The sequence below is a fragment of the Procambarus clarkii genome, chromosome 13, assembly GCF_040958095.1.
Source record: "Procambarus clarkii isolate CNS0578487 chromosome 13, FALCON_Pclarkii_2.0, whole genome shotgun sequence".
Lineage (NCBI taxonomy): Eukaryota > Metazoa > Arthropoda > Malacostraca > Decapoda > Cambaridae > Procambarus > Procambarus clarkii.
The window spans coordinates 1,659,327-1,677,620 of record NC_091162.1 but is presented as its reverse complement, the minus strand read 5'-3'; the positions used below and the strand labels follow the sequence as shown (position 1 = coordinate 1,677,620).

Sequence of the window (18,294 nt, the reverse complement as noted above, 5' to 3'; positions counted from 1 at the left end):
CAACCGAACAAACCTACCAGTAAAAGCAGGAGTAAAAGGGAAGGTGCTCCAGTGGATAAGGGAGTACTTAAGCAACAGGAAACAGCGAGTAACGGTGAGGGGGGAGACATCAGAGTGGCGAGATGTCACCAGCGGAGTCCCACAGGGCTCAGTACTTGGACCCATCCTGTTTCTAATATATGTGAACGATCTTCCAGAGGGTATAGACTCATTCCTCTCGATGTTTGCTGATGATGCAAAAATTATGAGAAGAATCAAGACGGATGAAGATAGACAGAGACTACAGGATAACCTGGATAAACTGGAGGAATGGTCTAGAAAATGGCTGCTAAAGTTCAACTCGGGAAAGTGTAAGGTGATAAAATTAGGCGAAGGGAGCAGGAGGCTGAACACAAGGTATCATCTGGGAGGGGAAATCCTGCAAGAGTCAAATAGAGAGAAGGATCTGGGGGTTGATATCACACCGAACCTGTCCCCAGAGGCCCACATCAAAAGAATATCATCAGTGGCATATGCTAGACTGGCCAACATAAGAACTGCCTTCAGAAACTTCTGTAAGAAATCTTTCAGAACCCTGTATACCACTTATGTAAGACCAATCCTGGAGTATGCAGCTCCAGCCTGGAGTCCATACCTAGTTAAACACAAGACAAAGTTAAAGAAGATTCAGCGGTATGCCACCAGGCTCGTCCCGGAACTAAAGGAGCTGAACCTCACATCCCTGGAAAACAGAAGAGTAAGGGGAGACATGATAACCCCCTACAAAATTCTCAGGGGAATTGACAGGGTGGACAAAGACAAACTCTTCAGCACGGGTGGGACACGAACAAGGGGACACAGGTGGAAACTTAGTACCCAGATGAGCCACAGAGACGTTAGAAAGAATTTTTTCAGTGTCAGAGTAGTTAATAAATGGAATGCACTAGGAAGTGATGTGGTGGAGGCTGACTCCATACACAGTTTCAAATGTAGATATGATAGAGCCCAGTAGGCTCAGGAATCTGTACACCAGTTGATTGACAGTTGAGAGGCAGGACCAAAGAGCCAAAGCTCACCCCCACAAGCACAATTAGGTGAGTACCACCAGGACCGAAGGAGCAAAAACCCTGTGCCGGAATAGAGCGTGAAGCTCCCCAACCCAACCCTCAGAGGCTAATGCCAACAGAAATAAAGCCATGAAAAAACAATCTTAAACTGAAGGGGCCACCACAAACAGAGGAGAAGAGAGAAAAGAGAGCACTCTGTCCAAGGACCAGGATGGCTCAGGCGGTGCATGAGCAGGTCGGAGGTGAAAAAAGCGATGAGAAAGCCCGAGGAACAGGCCGAAAGTAACATCTACCCCATATGCAAGCCAAAGCGGCTACTCCAGCGCCGCATGATACGAGGCAACAGAAATATGCCTCAAATGACAGTTCTGTAAAAGCCAAGAAAGAATAAAACAACTCGATCCGAAATAGAGGACAACCTACGAAGGGAGTGAAAATGGCAGAAAGACTGCCAGGAAGCTTCATATTGTTGCTGAAACAAAGCTCTCAGGTAGGACAAAACCAACAAAGTCACCTGATCACCATACAAGTGGTGATAGACCCGCGTCAGAAAGATCAGACGCAAAGAGCAGAGGAGAAGATTGAACTAGCCACACATCGGACTAAGCCGATCCGCTGAAAGAGGCAGAGTCAAGAAATACATCATGGGTTGGACACCGAGCAAGCAGCACCTGAAACCAAGGCTGGGCCAGCCACCAAAAGGCCAACAGGACTACTCTTCCCTGGTAAGTCACCAAGCGAACCAGGACCTGAAGCAACATCTGGACCGGGAAAAAGAGGTACAGGTAACCCCCACCTCAACCAGTCCTACCGAAAGGCATCCTCCGTGACAGTGTCACAGTCAGGGGAAGGGCGCCACATATCGGGAGATGCCGAGACAACGCCGATGCAAAAAACCAGCATTGAATGTAATGAAACGCCATTTTCTGGGTGAGCCCTGGAGGCTCCCTGGAGCTTATTGGGCTAATGTATGTTATATTAGACCGGGACATTAGCTAAGGAGTTCAGACCTACCAGGGACCAGCGCCAGAACCTGGCCCCTTCAGAGAGGTTTCAGGGAGCAATGGCTCTGGAAAACCCCTTTGTGGTTGGGGTTTTACTTATCTGCCATCGACCGGGGTCAGGCACCCAAAAAGGTAGGCATGACAAAACAAACCCCACATGGTAAAAACTAAAACAAAAAACCGAACAGAGAGGTAGAAACTCCCTACAATCCCAAAGAAACAAGCAAACATCACACTTTACTGCCGCACCGATCGTCCGCGCAGCCCTCCAAGCCCTGAGAGGGGAAGGGGGGAGCACCGGACCTAACACGCCAACTACCTAGCACCAGTTTGGAAGCTAAGCTTCAACCGACGCGGAAAAACCGCCGACCGGTGGGAGGGAGGGTTCCCAGGGAACCTCCGGGGCTCGCCCACAAAATGGTGTTTCATTACATTCAACGCTGGTTTTCTGGGGGGAGCCCCTACGGCTCCCTGGAGCTTCATACCCAAAGAGAAGGAAAAGAAAGGCTGACCCGGGAGGCGGCCACCACAAACTCCGCAACGCGAAGCCGAGACAACAGGCTGCAACCTGCGACCCAAGGCAACAAGAACGTACAGGAGTAGACACCCTCATAAATAATGGGCAGCCAAGAACCTGTGCGACCTTTAAATCCCTGCGCCCGAAAAGAGCCCTAGAGTCACCAACACAACAGCGAAAGCTGCAAACGTCTGAACAGCACGGGCACAAGGACAGACCACAGGTTGGAAAACAAAAACTCTGCGGACGACCTAAGAGACTCGAGCCCTGAAACAGGGAACGAGGGGAACCGGATCAACCCAAAGCGCATTCCCAGACACGGTACGCAGGTAACGGCAAAAGGGCGCAACCGGACAACACAGGACGTACCCCCGGCCAAACCAATCAAGCATCAATAACCCAAGGACCCCTCCAGAAAGCAGCCGTCTCGACCGTCGCCAGAAAGATGGAGAAAGGCTGCAAATGTACAAACCTACCACCAGTACCAAAGAGCAGAAACCTGAACCGAAGGGGCTACCACGAACTGAGGAGAAGATAAAAGGGCACCCTGATCAAGAACCAGGACGACTCAAGCGACGCATGAACAGGCCGGAGGTGAAACAGAACATGAGAAAGCATACGGAACGGGGCAAATGTGACGTCTACCCTGAACGCAAGCCGGAGCGGCTCCGCCAGCGCGGCACAAAACGAAGCATCAGTAAGAAACATCAAATAACTGTAACTGTAGTCCAGAAAACCCAAGAAAGGACAAGACAACCCGATGTGAAAGAGAAGACAACCTACGAAGAGCAAGAAAAAGGTGCATAGAAACACCAGAAACGTCATACTGTTGCCGAGAAGAAGCTCGCAGGTGGGACACCATCAACAAAGCCACCTGATCACCAAATATGGTGATACCCGCGTCAAAAAACCAAACGCGAAGAGCCGAGGAGAAGGCCGAACCAGTCACGTACAGGACCGGTCCGACTTGCCGAAAGAGGCGGAGCCGCGGGAAAACGCCCCGGGTTCAGACACCTATCAAGCAGCGTCTGAAAATAAAACTGGGCCGGCCACCAAGGGACCATAAGGACTACTCTCGTGGGAATGGGCTCCAACTGAGCCAAAATCCGAAGCAACAGCTGGACCGGTAGAAGAGGAACAGGTACCCCCCACCTCGACCAATCCTGCCGAAAGGCATCCACTGTGAATGCCTCATAGGCGGGTAAGGGCGCCACATAGAATGGGCGACGCCTAGACCATGCCGACTCGAAGACGTCCATGGCCAGGAGTCCATACATAGTACGTAGTCCCAAGCAGAGCCAACGAAACGAGTTGACGACGACTGGCCAAACCACGAACAGAAGAATGAACCGAGACAGCTGTCTGCCAGGACGTAGGACACACCCTGGACATGAACCTCACGGTTAGCCAAACCCCGAGAATCCAGCAAATGAGCCACTCTAAGGGACCAACCCCAAAGGTCAAACACCTAAGAGAAACCCCTGTGGTTCCGGCAAAGAACTGCCAGAGAACAGTTCGAATGGAGCCGAATGGTAGAGCACCGAGTGACCCGAACCCTCCGAAGCGCAAACCAGACAGCCATGAACTACCGAACCGTACTGTGAGCTTGACGGACGGATAGACCCCACCATCCCCAGCCGACCTGGTGAGCACTGGTCACAAAGCACCAGCCGAGAGATGACCCGTCTGTGAACATATCAAGTCACCATCAGTGACGTCACGAGCCGGGACTAGACTTTGCGGCGGAGTGACCTGAGGTCACAGGTCATCAGTTTCCATGTCCACTATTTCTCAAAGGTCAAATAGCCATTTTGTAATCGGGAATAGCCCTTCCCTAAGATGCTTGTGTAATTAACTTCAGTTAAAATAATTCAACCAATCTGGGTCAGTCAGTGCAACAGAGATGAGTTGTTCAACTTAAGCCTTGCTAGCAACTTAGTAAACTAGGCGGAAGGATACCGATCTGGGCTTCTGGGTAGAGGAGCATGTGGGAAGCACAGTGTGATTCCAGGAGCGGCCCGGGCAGGTGGCTTCAATCATTGGCCCCAAGACCAGCACAAACATCTAGCTGGTCGCCTCAAGGTAGAATGCTATAAGAGTTTTGTATAGGGCAGTAGTTCAACTCATTGCCGAGTCATGTAGGAAGTGATAAGTTTAGGGAGTGTTTTGATTTTAGATTTTGTTTAGTTTTGGAATAAACCATTTAGCTATTAAATTGTCTTTTTTATTAATTTCCATTTTATGTAATTTGTGTTTTGTCCCGTACCACGTGGGTAGCTCAGAGGCCGAGTTGAGTTGCGCGCCGATTCTAACACCGAATCAGAATTCATTATCCCTTTGATTTTAATTAATTCCACACTTAACGTAAAAGTACAACCCTCCCATACATTACTAGTGGGGATCAAGCCCCAAGGTTTATTGGTTTTAGCATGATCGATCCATACCTCGGTCACTTCTCAGTGTTATTGGTCTGGTGGTGGCAGCGCAAGGCGATTCTAGAGTTTTGCTAGAAGTCGGTTTAAGCAGAATCTTAAGTCGGTCAATCGTCTTAAGACCACGTGGCGTGGGGTCAGCTCAAGTAAAAGTTTGGGGTCCCTTGATAGAGAGATAAAGTAGAATACGGGTACAGAGAGGGGATAGATTGTACGAATACCCCCCCTCCCCGTATTACATCGTTTTGATCACGCCCAAGCGAACCCACTCCAAGACAACCTGACAGAGCGCAGGGGAAGAAACCTGCCCTGCCAGCCCCGACCCCCCCAAAAGGGGGGGGGGCACCCAACGCCATCGCAGGCCGACAGACAATACCCGAAACGCCCACGAATCGAGGGACCAGGCATGAGCAAACAGAGCAAGCCTCCCCTCCCTCATCGCCCCCGTCAATGGGGCAAGCCGCGAAAGGGCCGACGCCCCTTACGAGACCCATAACCCCGCGCAGAGTGATCACCGCTCCGACCAGATGAAGGCGGGTCCGAAGAAGGAGCCGAACTCGAACCTGACACCAGTGGCCTATCATGACGAGAGGAACCCCGAGCCCTGGCACGACCCCTCCGGGAAGACCCTCCACAGGACCGCCGGAGAACCAACAAGTCTGACGTCGGACAACAAGCAGACGAAGCAGCCTGGATAAACTGCGTCACGACAGACGCCTCAAACAGAAGAGGACAAAAAGGCGACGACAGCCTAAGAGCCAGTGCCCAACCAGATTCCAGGGAGGAACCCAGCACCGCCTGCCAACACTCAAGCCGGGAAGCATAGAACAGGGAAACCGCATCCTGCTAAATCGTTGCAAAAAGCTTCAACAAGGCAGCCAACGAACACGCTGCCGAGGACAAGGCACTGGACCCCAGGACGGACCCAAGCGCCCTTACATCCTCCACGAGCCAATCCGAGGACAGCTCCAGGCGGGGAAAAGAACCACAAGGCTGAAGCCAAAAAGCCCCGGGCGCGCAAGTCCTCCACAACAAGCACTGCCGAAAGGGAGGGAACCTGCACATGGAGCTGAATAACACCAACATCACGTGAAAGGGCAGGGGGCAAACGAGCACTCGTTCAGGTACTCAAGATCATCCCCCAGGAAAACCTGAACCACCGTGGAAGCTTCCCGCCACTCCAGCGTGCGGGAACGACAGAAGGAATGCCAAGCATCCAGAACAAACAAGGGGCAGTCCGCTAGCCAGGAAGACTCCGGAACCTCGTAATGGAGCTAGAAAGGGAACGAAGTCCCAAACTTGAATTTCAAGGGATCCATCTCCGAGGCATAATCCGGGTCACGCAGGAGGTACGCTGCAAGGGCCGCCCGCACCACACCAGGTTGGATGCGATAAGCCGAAAACCTCCGGAAAGACGAAACCGACGTACCTGGGGGAACACGGAACCGAACCCGGGGAAGGGCCAACACCCAATCTAACTCGTACAGAGGGGGGGGGGGGAACCCCACTCCTTTTAACAGCAAGCCCCGCTCAGAGGGAAGAAAAACCCAGGCGGGGTCCAGCGGGGCCCAAGGCCCCCCAAGTCAGCCCCTCCCCAGCCCCTAGGTCCTTCACAGCAGGACCCGGGACCGAGTCATCTCCCCAAGCACCGACCCCACCAGACAAGGACGATGCAGCCTCAGAAGCCAGAAGAAAGGGGGCCCACTGGTCAAACCCAGAAGCTTCGGCCGGGAGACAAGACTCGAAAGCCTCCGCCTAGATAAAACCTAGCTTGCAACGCACGCGCCGCATGAACCCAAATAGAATCATCAGAGGATTGGGTAAATTGAGTCACTAGCAAGCAGCAACACTCACAGGACTCAGGTGTCAAAAGTATCACCGACCCAACAGGCAGCGTGGCGGAGGCAAAAACAATGAGGGTCACCCCGAGACAAGGGGACCGAGCAACCCTCAAACTCGCACAAAGTGAGTGGGTACTCTGGGGGTCACATCCATCGGACCCACTCACCCCCTAGGGGATTCCCAGGGTCCTGAGCGTTTACTTTAAGAGGACTTGCACTCAGGTAGTCCCAGGCAGGGTGCAGCTAACCGGTGCCCAAAACTACCAAGAAAACCTCTATAGCTGAATCCCAGGGACGTATACACTCACAGGGACCTAGAAGGGGGCACCACCGAGGAGAACCGTGGAAGGGCAAACACCAGTGGAATAACAGGGCAGAACCCCCCACTAGGCAAAAAAAAAAAAAAAAACCCGCAAGAGGACAGTGAACCCCAAGGAACAGAGCCGGCCGCTATGTCGGGAAAACAAAGCTGCGCAGCACCCTGCGCCCCTACCAGGGCAAACTGCCTCTTACCCACAGGTAACAAGGGAGAACAGAGCACCCAAGAGCCCAACAGGCAACTGAAAAACCGAACGGTAGAATGGACCAGCAGAGGCAGGTCAAGAGGAACCTGTGGAAGGTGGCCACAAGCTCCAAGGGCAGTACTTACAGGGCACCGAGGGAAGGCATCCCTAGGCGCATGCAGCCCGAGTACTGAAGATAACTCCTGGCTCTCACACCCCTACCTTGATGTTACCTTGAGGTGCTTCTGGGGCTTAGCGTCCCCGCGGCCCGGTCGTCGACCAGGCCTCCTGGTTGCCGGACTGATCAACCAGGCTGTTGGACGCGGCTGCTCGCAGCCTGACGTATGAGTCACAGCCTGGTTGATCAGGTATCCTTTGGAGGTGCTTATCCAGTTCTCTCTTGAACACTGTGAGGGGTCGGCCAGTTATGCCCCTTATGTGTAGTGGAAGCGTGTTGAACAGTCTCGGACCTCTGATGTTGATAAGAGTTCTCTCTCAGAGTACCAGTTGCACCTCAGTTTTTCAACGGGGGTATTCTGCACATCCTGCCATGTCTTCTGGTCTCATGTCATGTTATTTCTGTGTGCAGGTTTGGGACCAGCCCCTCTAATATTTTCCACGTGTAAATTATTATGTACCTCTCCCGCCTGCGCTCAAGGGAGTACAGTTTTAGGCTCTTTAGTCGGTCCCAATAGTTTAGATGTTTTACTGAGTGGATTCTAGCAGTAAAGGATCTCTGCATGCTCTCCAGGTCAGCAATTTCTCCAGCTTTGAAAGGTGCTGTCATTGTGCAGCAGTACTCTACTCTAGAGAGCACAAGCATTTTGAAAAGTATCATCATCGGTATAGCATCTCTAGTGTGAAAAGTTCTTGTTATCCAACCTGTCATTTTTCTTGCAGTTGTGACGGCTACTTTATTGTGTTCTTTAAAGGTAAGGTCTTCCGACATGAGTACACCCAGATCCTTTACATTGCCTTTTCGTTCTATGTTATGATTTGCCCGAGTTTTGTACGTGGTTTCCGTTTTTATATTTTCATTTTTTCCATAGCGCATGAGCTGGAACTTATCTTCGTTAAACACCATATTATTTTCTGTAGCCCATAGAAAGACCTGATCTACATCTGACTGGAGGTTCGCCGTGTCCTCTATGTTGCCTACTCTCATGAAGATCCTAGTGTCATCTGCAAAGGATGATACAGTGCTATAGGTTGTGTTCTTGTCTATGTCCGAAATGAGGATGAGAAAAAGTACTGGAGCAAGCACAGTACCCTGGGGGACTGAGCTCTTCATGGTTGATGGGCTGGATTTTATTTTGTTGACTATTACACATTGGGTTCTGTTGGTCAGGAAATTGTAGATCCATCTGCCTATTTTTCCGGTAATTCCTTTTGAACGCATTTTATGTGCAATAACACCATGGTCACATTTATCAAAAGCTTTTGCGAAATCTGTGTAAATTACATCCGCATTATGTTTGTCTTCCATAGCATCTAATGCCATATCATAGTGGTCCAGCAACTGCGACAGGCAAGAGCGCCCTGTTCTGAAACCATGTTGTCCGGGGTTATGGAGTTGCTGTGATTCCATGTATTTTGTGATCTTACTTCTTAGCACTCTCTCAAAAATTTTTATGATGTGCGATGTTAGTGCTATCGGTCTGTAATTTTTTGCCTCTGCCTTATTTCCTCCTTTATGAAGTGGTGCTATCTCTGCTGTTTTTAGTATATCAGGAATAACGCCAGTATCTAGGCTTTGTCTCCACAGAATGTGGAGGGCCTGCGATAGTGGTTTTTTACAGTTCTTTATGAATATGGAGTTCCAAGAATCCGGGCCTGGTGCAGAGTGCATAGGCATACTGTTTATGGCTTCTTCAAAATCCAGTGGGGATAGGGTGACGTCTGATATATGATTTGATGTTGGTATCGTATCCATGAAAAATACATTTGGGTTATCAATCTTTAGTGTGTTTAATGGCTCGCTGAAAACAGAGTCGTACTGTGTCCTCAGTAGCTCGCTCATTTCTTTGTTGTCATCGGTGAAAGTTCCATCTCCCTTTCGCAGGGGCCCAATACTAGAAAACAAACACCACACACGAAGCACAGTGCTGTAAAGACACTGGAGCCAGAGCACACAACCTCTGCCTATAGCATCAGCCTCAAGAACTGAGGTGCGGGTAGCCGGCATGAGGGGTCTGGGGCTCCCCCTTCCCCCTACCGGGGAGGGCGGAGCTGTGCAGACAGCGACACGGCAACGCGTGATGACATACAAGTTTGCTCATTTTCTTTTTTGGGAGTTCTATTCACTAGTTTGGCTTTTGGTAGCAATTTTAACCAGAATAGGGGTTTGTTTTGAGGCGCTTACCATTCTAGGTGCCTGATCCGGTCGATGGCAGACAGAATGCTTCCAACCACACGGGAGTTTCTATAGGCCATTGCTCCCCTTGCCTCTCTGAGGGGGCCCAGTTCTGGCCATGGTCCCCGGTAAGCCTAAGAACTCCATACAGTACACATGACTGATGCCAAAGTCTGACATTAGCATATCAGCCTGGAATAGCTCCGGGGAGCCGACGGGGGCTCCCCCCAGAAAAAACCAAGGGTGAGCAATTAATTTCATCCTTCGTAACAGAATATTATAATTTATCATGTAAACTGAATATTTTGTATAGCAAATTTCACTGTGTAAAACTCGTTGGCAGGTAAATTGAGATGTGAAGTTACTATTGTGGAGTCACTCAGAGACGGGTGAGCACGTGACTGATCTTGTCTCCATCTTGTACATAATGACACCATGAGCACAAGACCACGAGTTTGGTTAGGCCACTCACATGTTCTACACCAGTACTCCGATAAATGTTGAAGTCTTCTATCAGATGAGACCAATTCATTCTTACTAACAAACAACCACTAACTGTTTAATTACATTTTAATGACATTAATAAACCCCCCAACTTTTGTAGGAAGCTATTTGTGGGAATTTAACATTATACAGTCCGCTATCAAAAAAATTAATAAATAAAATAATTCATTATAATCTAATTAAATTATAAGTAAATAAATACAGTACTTGTAATTAAAATAAATAATAAAATCCCACAAGTCAGTTTTCCCCACAGAACTGAAAGGTATGACATACGAGGAAAGGTTGTATGAATTGCACCCCACATTCGCTGGAAGACAGAAGAGTTCAGGAATACATGATAACCACATACAAAATTCTCAGGGGAATTGAACAGGAAGATAAGAGGCATTTAGCACAGGTGGTACTTGCACAAGGAGACACAGGTGAAAACTGAGTATCCAAATGAGCCACAGACACATCAGAAAGAACTTTTTCAGTATCAGAGTAGTTAATAAATAGAATGCATTAGGCAGTGATATGGTGGAGGCTGACTTCATACACAAGTTTCAAATGTAGATATGATAGAGCTCAATAAACTCAGGAACTTGTACATCAGTAGCGGCTGAGAGGTGGACCAAAGAGCCGAAGCTGAACCCCCCGACAAGCACAATATGGCGAGTACATTGGCACCCCCACATCAGCTGTGAAGCACAAAAATGAACAACTACCATAAGGGTGAGAAAAAGCCAAGAGATCAACTACCACCAAAGCAGCAGACAACCTGCAAACCTGGAAATGGGGTCACCAGGAACCCACAGACCGGGTAAAAGTACAGTAGGTGTAAGCATCTCTATATGGACAGCAGCAAATGAGGCACCCCAAAACAAAACATGAAGGATTAAAGAACCCTCGGCCAAACTAAAACATGCAAGCAATAGAACAATGTCTGTTGTCCCAAGGAAAACCAAACACCAACAACGACCCACGAGGAAACCGAAACCCATAATGGAATCAGGAACTGGCAGAGAAACCAATTCCATTAAAAGGCATATATTCCTTTATTTTATTATAACTAAATCAATCAACTTATTTGCCCACAATCTTTCCCCCTCAACCAAGAATTTCATCAGCTGAGTTTCACATCACATACACCCCCACTGAACTCGCCACCTGTGCTTCTTGCCATCAACAACTTCCTGAATGGTCTCATATTATCAAAAACAAATGAAGCATTAAATACACTGATACTCAGTATTAACATATAATCACCAAACAATGAAACAATTCTATGAAATCTATCTGCAGCTCACAGGAGTAGACAAACAGGATGCCAGATGCCATCACAATATCTCAGACGACACTTTCAAGAACATAAGAAATATTGTTAGAACAACGGTACAACTTACATAGAATCCAAAAAGGTCCATGCAGGCTGATCCAATCCAACAAATCTGTCATTGCTATACAAGCCTACAGGCTGCAAGTAGCAATATTCTGAATGCTCAGATCGTCATATTATGCTTCAGTAATAAGTCAAGAAAAATTGAAAAACCTGCATACCTGGAGAGGGTTTCATAAGTTCTACTCCCTGAGGCCCAGGTTCAACTTGTGATAGGTAAAGTGCCAGAGTACAATGACTTAATACAAAATACCCTATTCTATATCTTTTTCAATATCTGCAACGAACAATACTAGCTGTTATCAGCACTAACCTTGTAAGACATCATCTCCTCTTCTTCTATTTCAATTTTTGGTTTCTTCCTTGGCCTCCCCCGTTTTCTACGTATTCCTCTATCCTCCATTACTGCCGCTTTCCTTTATTCTTCCAACCTGTTGACACTATTTTAATTTCAGTACATATTCTGTAGTATAAAGTATACTGTACAACAATTTATACAAATCTATTAAGTATAAACAGTAATTATACAAATTAATGAAATTATAAATTCTTATACAAAGCTGTACTGTACTGTAATTTAAAGCACTGAGCTACCTATAACAAATATTTTGTTTCAGTATATTTATAGGTTTCCTTTTTTTTAAAGCCTAACACTATTGCATACAAAAATGTTAATACACTTGGGACTAGGTCCACTATGGTTTTGAGATATCTAATATAGAAATGTATTCAATTCCATGCTAGCCTGAAATAGCTCCCTAAAAACTAAATAAATTAATCAAATATGATAACTTCAATTAGCAATTGATCAAAGTTGATTTTCTAACTATGATTTTCACAGGAAACCTGCACAGTATTATTTAAAGCCGAGTTTTAAAACATTTATCATAAAAGTTTTGTATTTGATACATTTCAATATGTCACTGGAACATAGCAGCGTTCCTCGATTTTTTCTAGTTTCATTATATGCACTGGTGCAAGCACTACAGAATTTGTCAGCATCAGTATCCAGTTACCCAGAACTGTTCAGACGTGGGCGACCTTTTGCACCACCATAACCTCCTTCTAACAAGTAACCTGGTTTGAAAGTAATGGTCTGTTACTGTTTAAACTTTTTTGTAAATGTTTGTATTTACAAAGGAATTTAAAGGCCCAGCATTAAGGGTGTCTATTTGACATAATCGTGTGGAAAAAATCCTCGGGCACAATGAGGAGATTTACCAAGCCACTGACTTCCTATCCCATTGAGGCCACTAGAGATGAAGGCTCTCAGGTATATTTACCTGAATTTACCCGAGGGCCACTATCTCTGTAGTGGCCTTGATGAGTAAAGAAAGCCATTGGCTTGTCAAAGGTCCCCCCCCCCCCTATTTGTCCTAATGATTTTATTGATCTGGATCTTTAACTGCAACAGTCTCTTGACATTTACCTGATTTTACCTGAGGACCCCTAACCTTAGTGGCATCGCCAAGGACATGAAGCTGGTGGCTTGTCAAAGGTCCCACCATTTGCCTTGATGACCTATTCCACTTTTCCAGGGAGATTTTAAAACTTAACAAAGTTTTGGCATTTACAGCTTCGGCGGGTAGGCGATTCCATAGGTTTATAATCCTACGGGTGAAAACGCATCTCCTGTTCTGTCCTACATTGTGGCTTGTTGAGCTTGGAACCGTTGCTTCTTGTTTGTGTTACATCTGACTTTGAAGAAATTGTCCAGATCAAGATCATCTAACTTGTTCAGTATTTTTAAGTTTCAATGAGGTCTACCCTGTCATGCCTGATATATTGTAATTATCTGACACCATATTGGAATCTGACCCAAGTATCAGTTTGGTCAACCCATGTATCGTATTCCAAAAATGTGCAACCATGTTGTAATAGATGAAATCCTAAAGAAAACTGTTGAAAACATTTGATAACTTGATAAACAAAAATTATTTGTCAGAAGAAACAAGGAAAGGTAATCTATATGTAAAACCCCTACTAGGAAAATATTTTAAATAAAACCAAAGATAAATGTAGTTGTATAAAAGTTGCAGTTTTCATCGCTTGTCGTGCTTAGAATCCGCAATATTCCTCTCAGAACACTGCTTATTTTATGTAGATACGCTAATAAACGTAAGTGTTTTATACGTTGCAAGATAAAAATATAGCCTTCATTTTAAATTCCTTGACATGTGGATAAAGTCAAGTAAAGATACATGTATTTTTATAATCGCCGAACTTGAACCCCGCACCTTGAGGTTACCTTGAGCACAGATCGATCGATGGAGCAACTCTCTCAGAACAACGTTTATTTCAGGTAAATATGTTAATAATCGTAAATGTTTTATATATGCCTCAAGAAAGATATAAATATAAGTTTCATTTTCCTTTACCACAGACATATTTTAAGCTCAAGTGAAGATGCATGTGTTTTTATTATCAAGTCTAGTAGCTTGTTGGTCATAGAGCGCAGAAGCCTACACACACTGGCTGATATATATATTGTGTAATTAGCAAAGATACGCTAATGAAGCCAAAAATATTATATGCCATCAGAAAGAAAGATGTACTTGTCATTGTGAGTGCATTACAGGCAATATATCTTAACAGAGAAAAAAAAAAAAGATACATCAGTATTAACACTTTCGCGCTCTCGGCGCTCAAAAAAAAAACAATACCCCAGATGCTTTTGGCACTTCGCACGCCTACGCGGTAAGACCGAAAAGTGTACACTCTTTTGACTGTCCTGACAATAATTGAAGGCGCACGTATTTAAATTTAGTATCACTGTGTTCGCAATGAAATTGTCTATAAGAGCATACCTATAAAATGCCGCCCAAGCATAAGGAGTATCAACACCAAATAAAAAACTATGCAGATCACTCGCCGAGAGCGCCAAACAGCAACAAAATGTTTCCACTCTCTTAATGGTTGCGAAGCCTACAGTTGTCCTACATCGCTAATTTTGGTATCATTGGAATCGCAATAAAATTCTCTACACGGACATATGCATATGAATGTTTAATATAGGTAATTGCCCACCCGCAAGAGTGTGTGAAGTGGAGAGTAGTTAGCCGCGAGCGCACTGGTGAAAACACGGGGGAAATCATGCTTGGAAAGTTTATACGTTTCCTGACCCTACTTTTCTATGTACGTATTTCTTTTTTATACCAATGTGTTCGCAATAAAATTTTCTATAAGATGAACTGTATAACATTTGTACAAAGCATGTGTAAGAGAAGCGCCAAATATAGAACCACGTCGCTCAGTATGCGTTCGCGGCAGAAACGAACGCATTGTTTTCGTTCGTTTGATGTTTGTCATGTTTATACTTGTTGAAACATTTTATAATTTGTATGACAGTGAACGCAGTAAAATTCCCTACACAGACATATACATAACACATACAAATATTTCCCACGTGTTGGATATATCAACGGCTAAAGGGAACCCACTGCCACACGCTCGCCACACCCCCAAACATACTTTGTGTATTTTTTTTTTTACTCATAGAAGTTTATGTGATATAATATTCATTCTGGTACAAAAACATTCGCAAATAAATTCCCTACAAAACAAAAGTATCCGCATCCATTTCGGTTAAAAAATGGAATTTATAGAAATATTTTTTCGATGGACGAGAAAAGTCGGCTGTTATGCGGAATCGTAAGAGAAAACGGCGACGAGTTATCTCTAATCTAAAGCGCGAAAGTGTTAAATCGAGTTTTCACAGCAACTCTCACCCCATCTATTAGAGATTCAAGAAGCTACCCTAAGCCTAATAAAGTTAGGTAAATAGTGAAAAAATATGGCATATTTGCCCACTATAATGTTGCCACTGAATGAAGAACATTCAAAATGTATATTTTTACAATGAAATAATTTCATTTTATAACAATATTAGACTTAAGTATGTGGCAGGTGACGACACTGAAAGCTGACGATCCAAGCCCCTATGTTGTGGAGCGACTTATCCCAGATACATTGTTTGCTGGCATAGCAGCCACCAGTACACAGTTAACATATATGAATAGGGCAAACACAGTGCATAAGGCAATTATGCCATATTTCTTCACTATTTACGTAACGCTATGAGGCTTTGGGTAGCTTCTCGAATCTTCAATAGACGGGACGAGAGTCGCTATGACAACTCGATTTAAAACTGATGAATCTTTTTTTTTCTAGACCAGCGGCAGCGCACAGTGTCCTGAACTGTGTCCTCCAGGGACACTGAGGGACCGTCAGGGCAAGCTGTGCACGCCCACCTCAACCTGCAGGTGTCACAACTCTTGCCCTGCACCCACCCTGGGAGTACACAACACCCACCCTGGGAGTACACAACAACAACACCCACCCTGGGAGTACACAACAACAACACCCACCCTGGGAGTACACAACAACAACACCCACCCTGGGAGTACACAACAACAACACCCACCCTGGGAGTACACAACACCCACCCTGGGAGTACACAACAACAACACCCACCCTGGGAGTACACAACACCCACCCTGGGAGTACACAACAACAACACCCACCCTGGGAGTACACAACAACAACACCCACCCTGGGAGTACACAACAACAACACCCACCCTGGGAGTACACAACAACAACACCCACCCTGGGAGTACACAACAACAACACCCACCCTGGGAGTACACAACAACAACACCCACCCTGGGAGTACACAACACCCACCCTGGGAGTACACAACAACAACACCCACCCTGGGAGTACACAACACCCACCCTGGGAGTACACAACACCCACCCTGGGAGTACACAACAACAACACCCACCCTGGGAGTACACAACACCCACCCTGGGAGTACACAACAACAACACCCACCCTGGGAGTACACAACAACAACACCCACCCTGGGAGTACACAACAACAACACCCACCCTGGGAGTACACAACAACAACACCCACCCTGGGAGTACACAACACCCACCCTGGGAGTACACAACAACAACACCCACCCTGGGAGTACACAACAACAACACCCACCCTGGGAGTACACAACACCCACCCTGGGAGTACACAACAACAACACCCACCCTGGGAGTACACAACACCCACCCTGGGAGTACACAACAACAACACCCACCCTGGGAGTACACAACACCCACCCTGGGAGTACACAACAACAACACCCACCCTGGGAGTACACAACAACAACACCCACCCTGGGAGTACACAACAACAACACCCACCCTGGGAGTACACAACAACAACACCCACCCTGGGAGTACACAACAACAACACCCACCCTGGGAGTACACAACACCCACCCTGGGAGTACACAACACCCACCCTGGGAGTACACAACAACAACACCCACCCTGGGAGTACACAACAACAACACCCACCCTGGGAGTACACAACACCCACCCTGGGAGTACACAACAACAACACCCACCCTGGGAGTACACAACACCCACCCTGGGAGTACACAACAACAACACCCACCCTGGGAGTACACAACAACAACACCCACCCTGGGAGTACACAACACCCACCCTGGGAGTACACAACAACAAGCCACTCAACACTTGACAACGTCAACAACAACACTCCAATACGCCGGATTATACTACAGTGACGTCATCAACGCCGGATTTCCCTTAACAATGGAGGCGGCAGCTCGTGAACGCTCTTCACATAACCCTTGTAACTCACTCCAGTCATGCCAGTGTCCATTGTAACAGATATTTTATAATTTTTGTAATTTTTATAATAATATACTGATCCCGAGGCATTATTAAGTGACGTGAGAATGCGGTAGTTAAGGGGGACCCTAGTCGGATCGCACACACATATTTTTATTATTTCGAACACAAAATTTGTTCGTTTCGTATATATGTTTGATCAAATTCAAATTCAAATGTTTATTCAGGTAAAGTACATACATACAAAGTGTGATACATATATTGATGAATTTATAGATATGGCTAGTACATACAATACCTAAAGAAAGCCACTATTACGCAAAGCGTTTCGGGCAGGAAAAACACTAACGACTAAGACACTTAAGACTGTGGATCGCGCAAAAGGGAAAGCAACGAAGAGAAAGGAAGCGCAGGCCCCTCAGAAAGTAAAGGAAGTACCTAAGCAAACATTAGTTGTGGGAGATTCCCAGATAAGGTATTTGGATAGAACGTTTTGTGCTAGAGATAGGGGGAACAGGTTAAGGGTTTGCTATCCCGGAGCTGGCATTGGTGATATTATAAACAACATGAATGATATTATGGCTGGTAATGGGAACAATCCCATTATTTGCATTAGCGTGGGAGGAAATGATGTTGGTCGAGTCAGGAGTGAGGAACTGATTCAGAGGTATAAAACAGCCATAGAGTTAGTTAGGAGCAAGGGAGGAATCCCGATCATATGTGGCATTCTTCCAAGAAAGGGAGTGGGAAATGAATGGATATCGAGGGCACTTGGTGTCAATTGCCGGCTGGAAAGATATTGCAAATCAAATGCAATATCTTTCATAGACAACTGGGAACACTTCTATGGAAGAAATGAAATGTATGCTCGTGATGGGGTGCATCTATCGAGAGCTGGGGTTGTTGCTGTTGCGAACTCGCTAGAAGAAGTGGTTAGAGGTGTTTGTTTGGGTTTAAACTGTTAGTAGATAGAGGTATGGGAATTGATTTGGAGGAAGGAGGTAATAAAAGTATGTGTTTGTGGGAGAAAGGAATTGGCAAAACGATCAGGGAA

General features: G+C 46.3%; 1 protein-coding gene across 1 annotated transcript in view; it reads right to left on the bottom strand.

The window, feature by feature from the left end:
* The window catches only part of LOC123757301 (uncharacterized), a 142,441-nt gene extending 125,253 nt beyond the window's left edge, over positions 1-17,188 (bottom strand). Inside the window, exons 1-2 of the mRNA XM_045740861.2 lie at positions 17,091-17,188; positions 11,895-12,012 (exon numbers count right to left, since the gene is read on the bottom strand). Of these exons, the coding sequence (XP_045596817.2) occupies positions 11,895-11,984 (90 nt within the window). The 5' untranslated portion in view covers positions 11,985-12,012; positions 17,091-17,188. The remainder of the gene's footprint in view (positions 1-11,894; positions 12,013-17,090) is intronic.
* Positions 17,189-18,294: the final 1,106 nt, after the last annotated feature.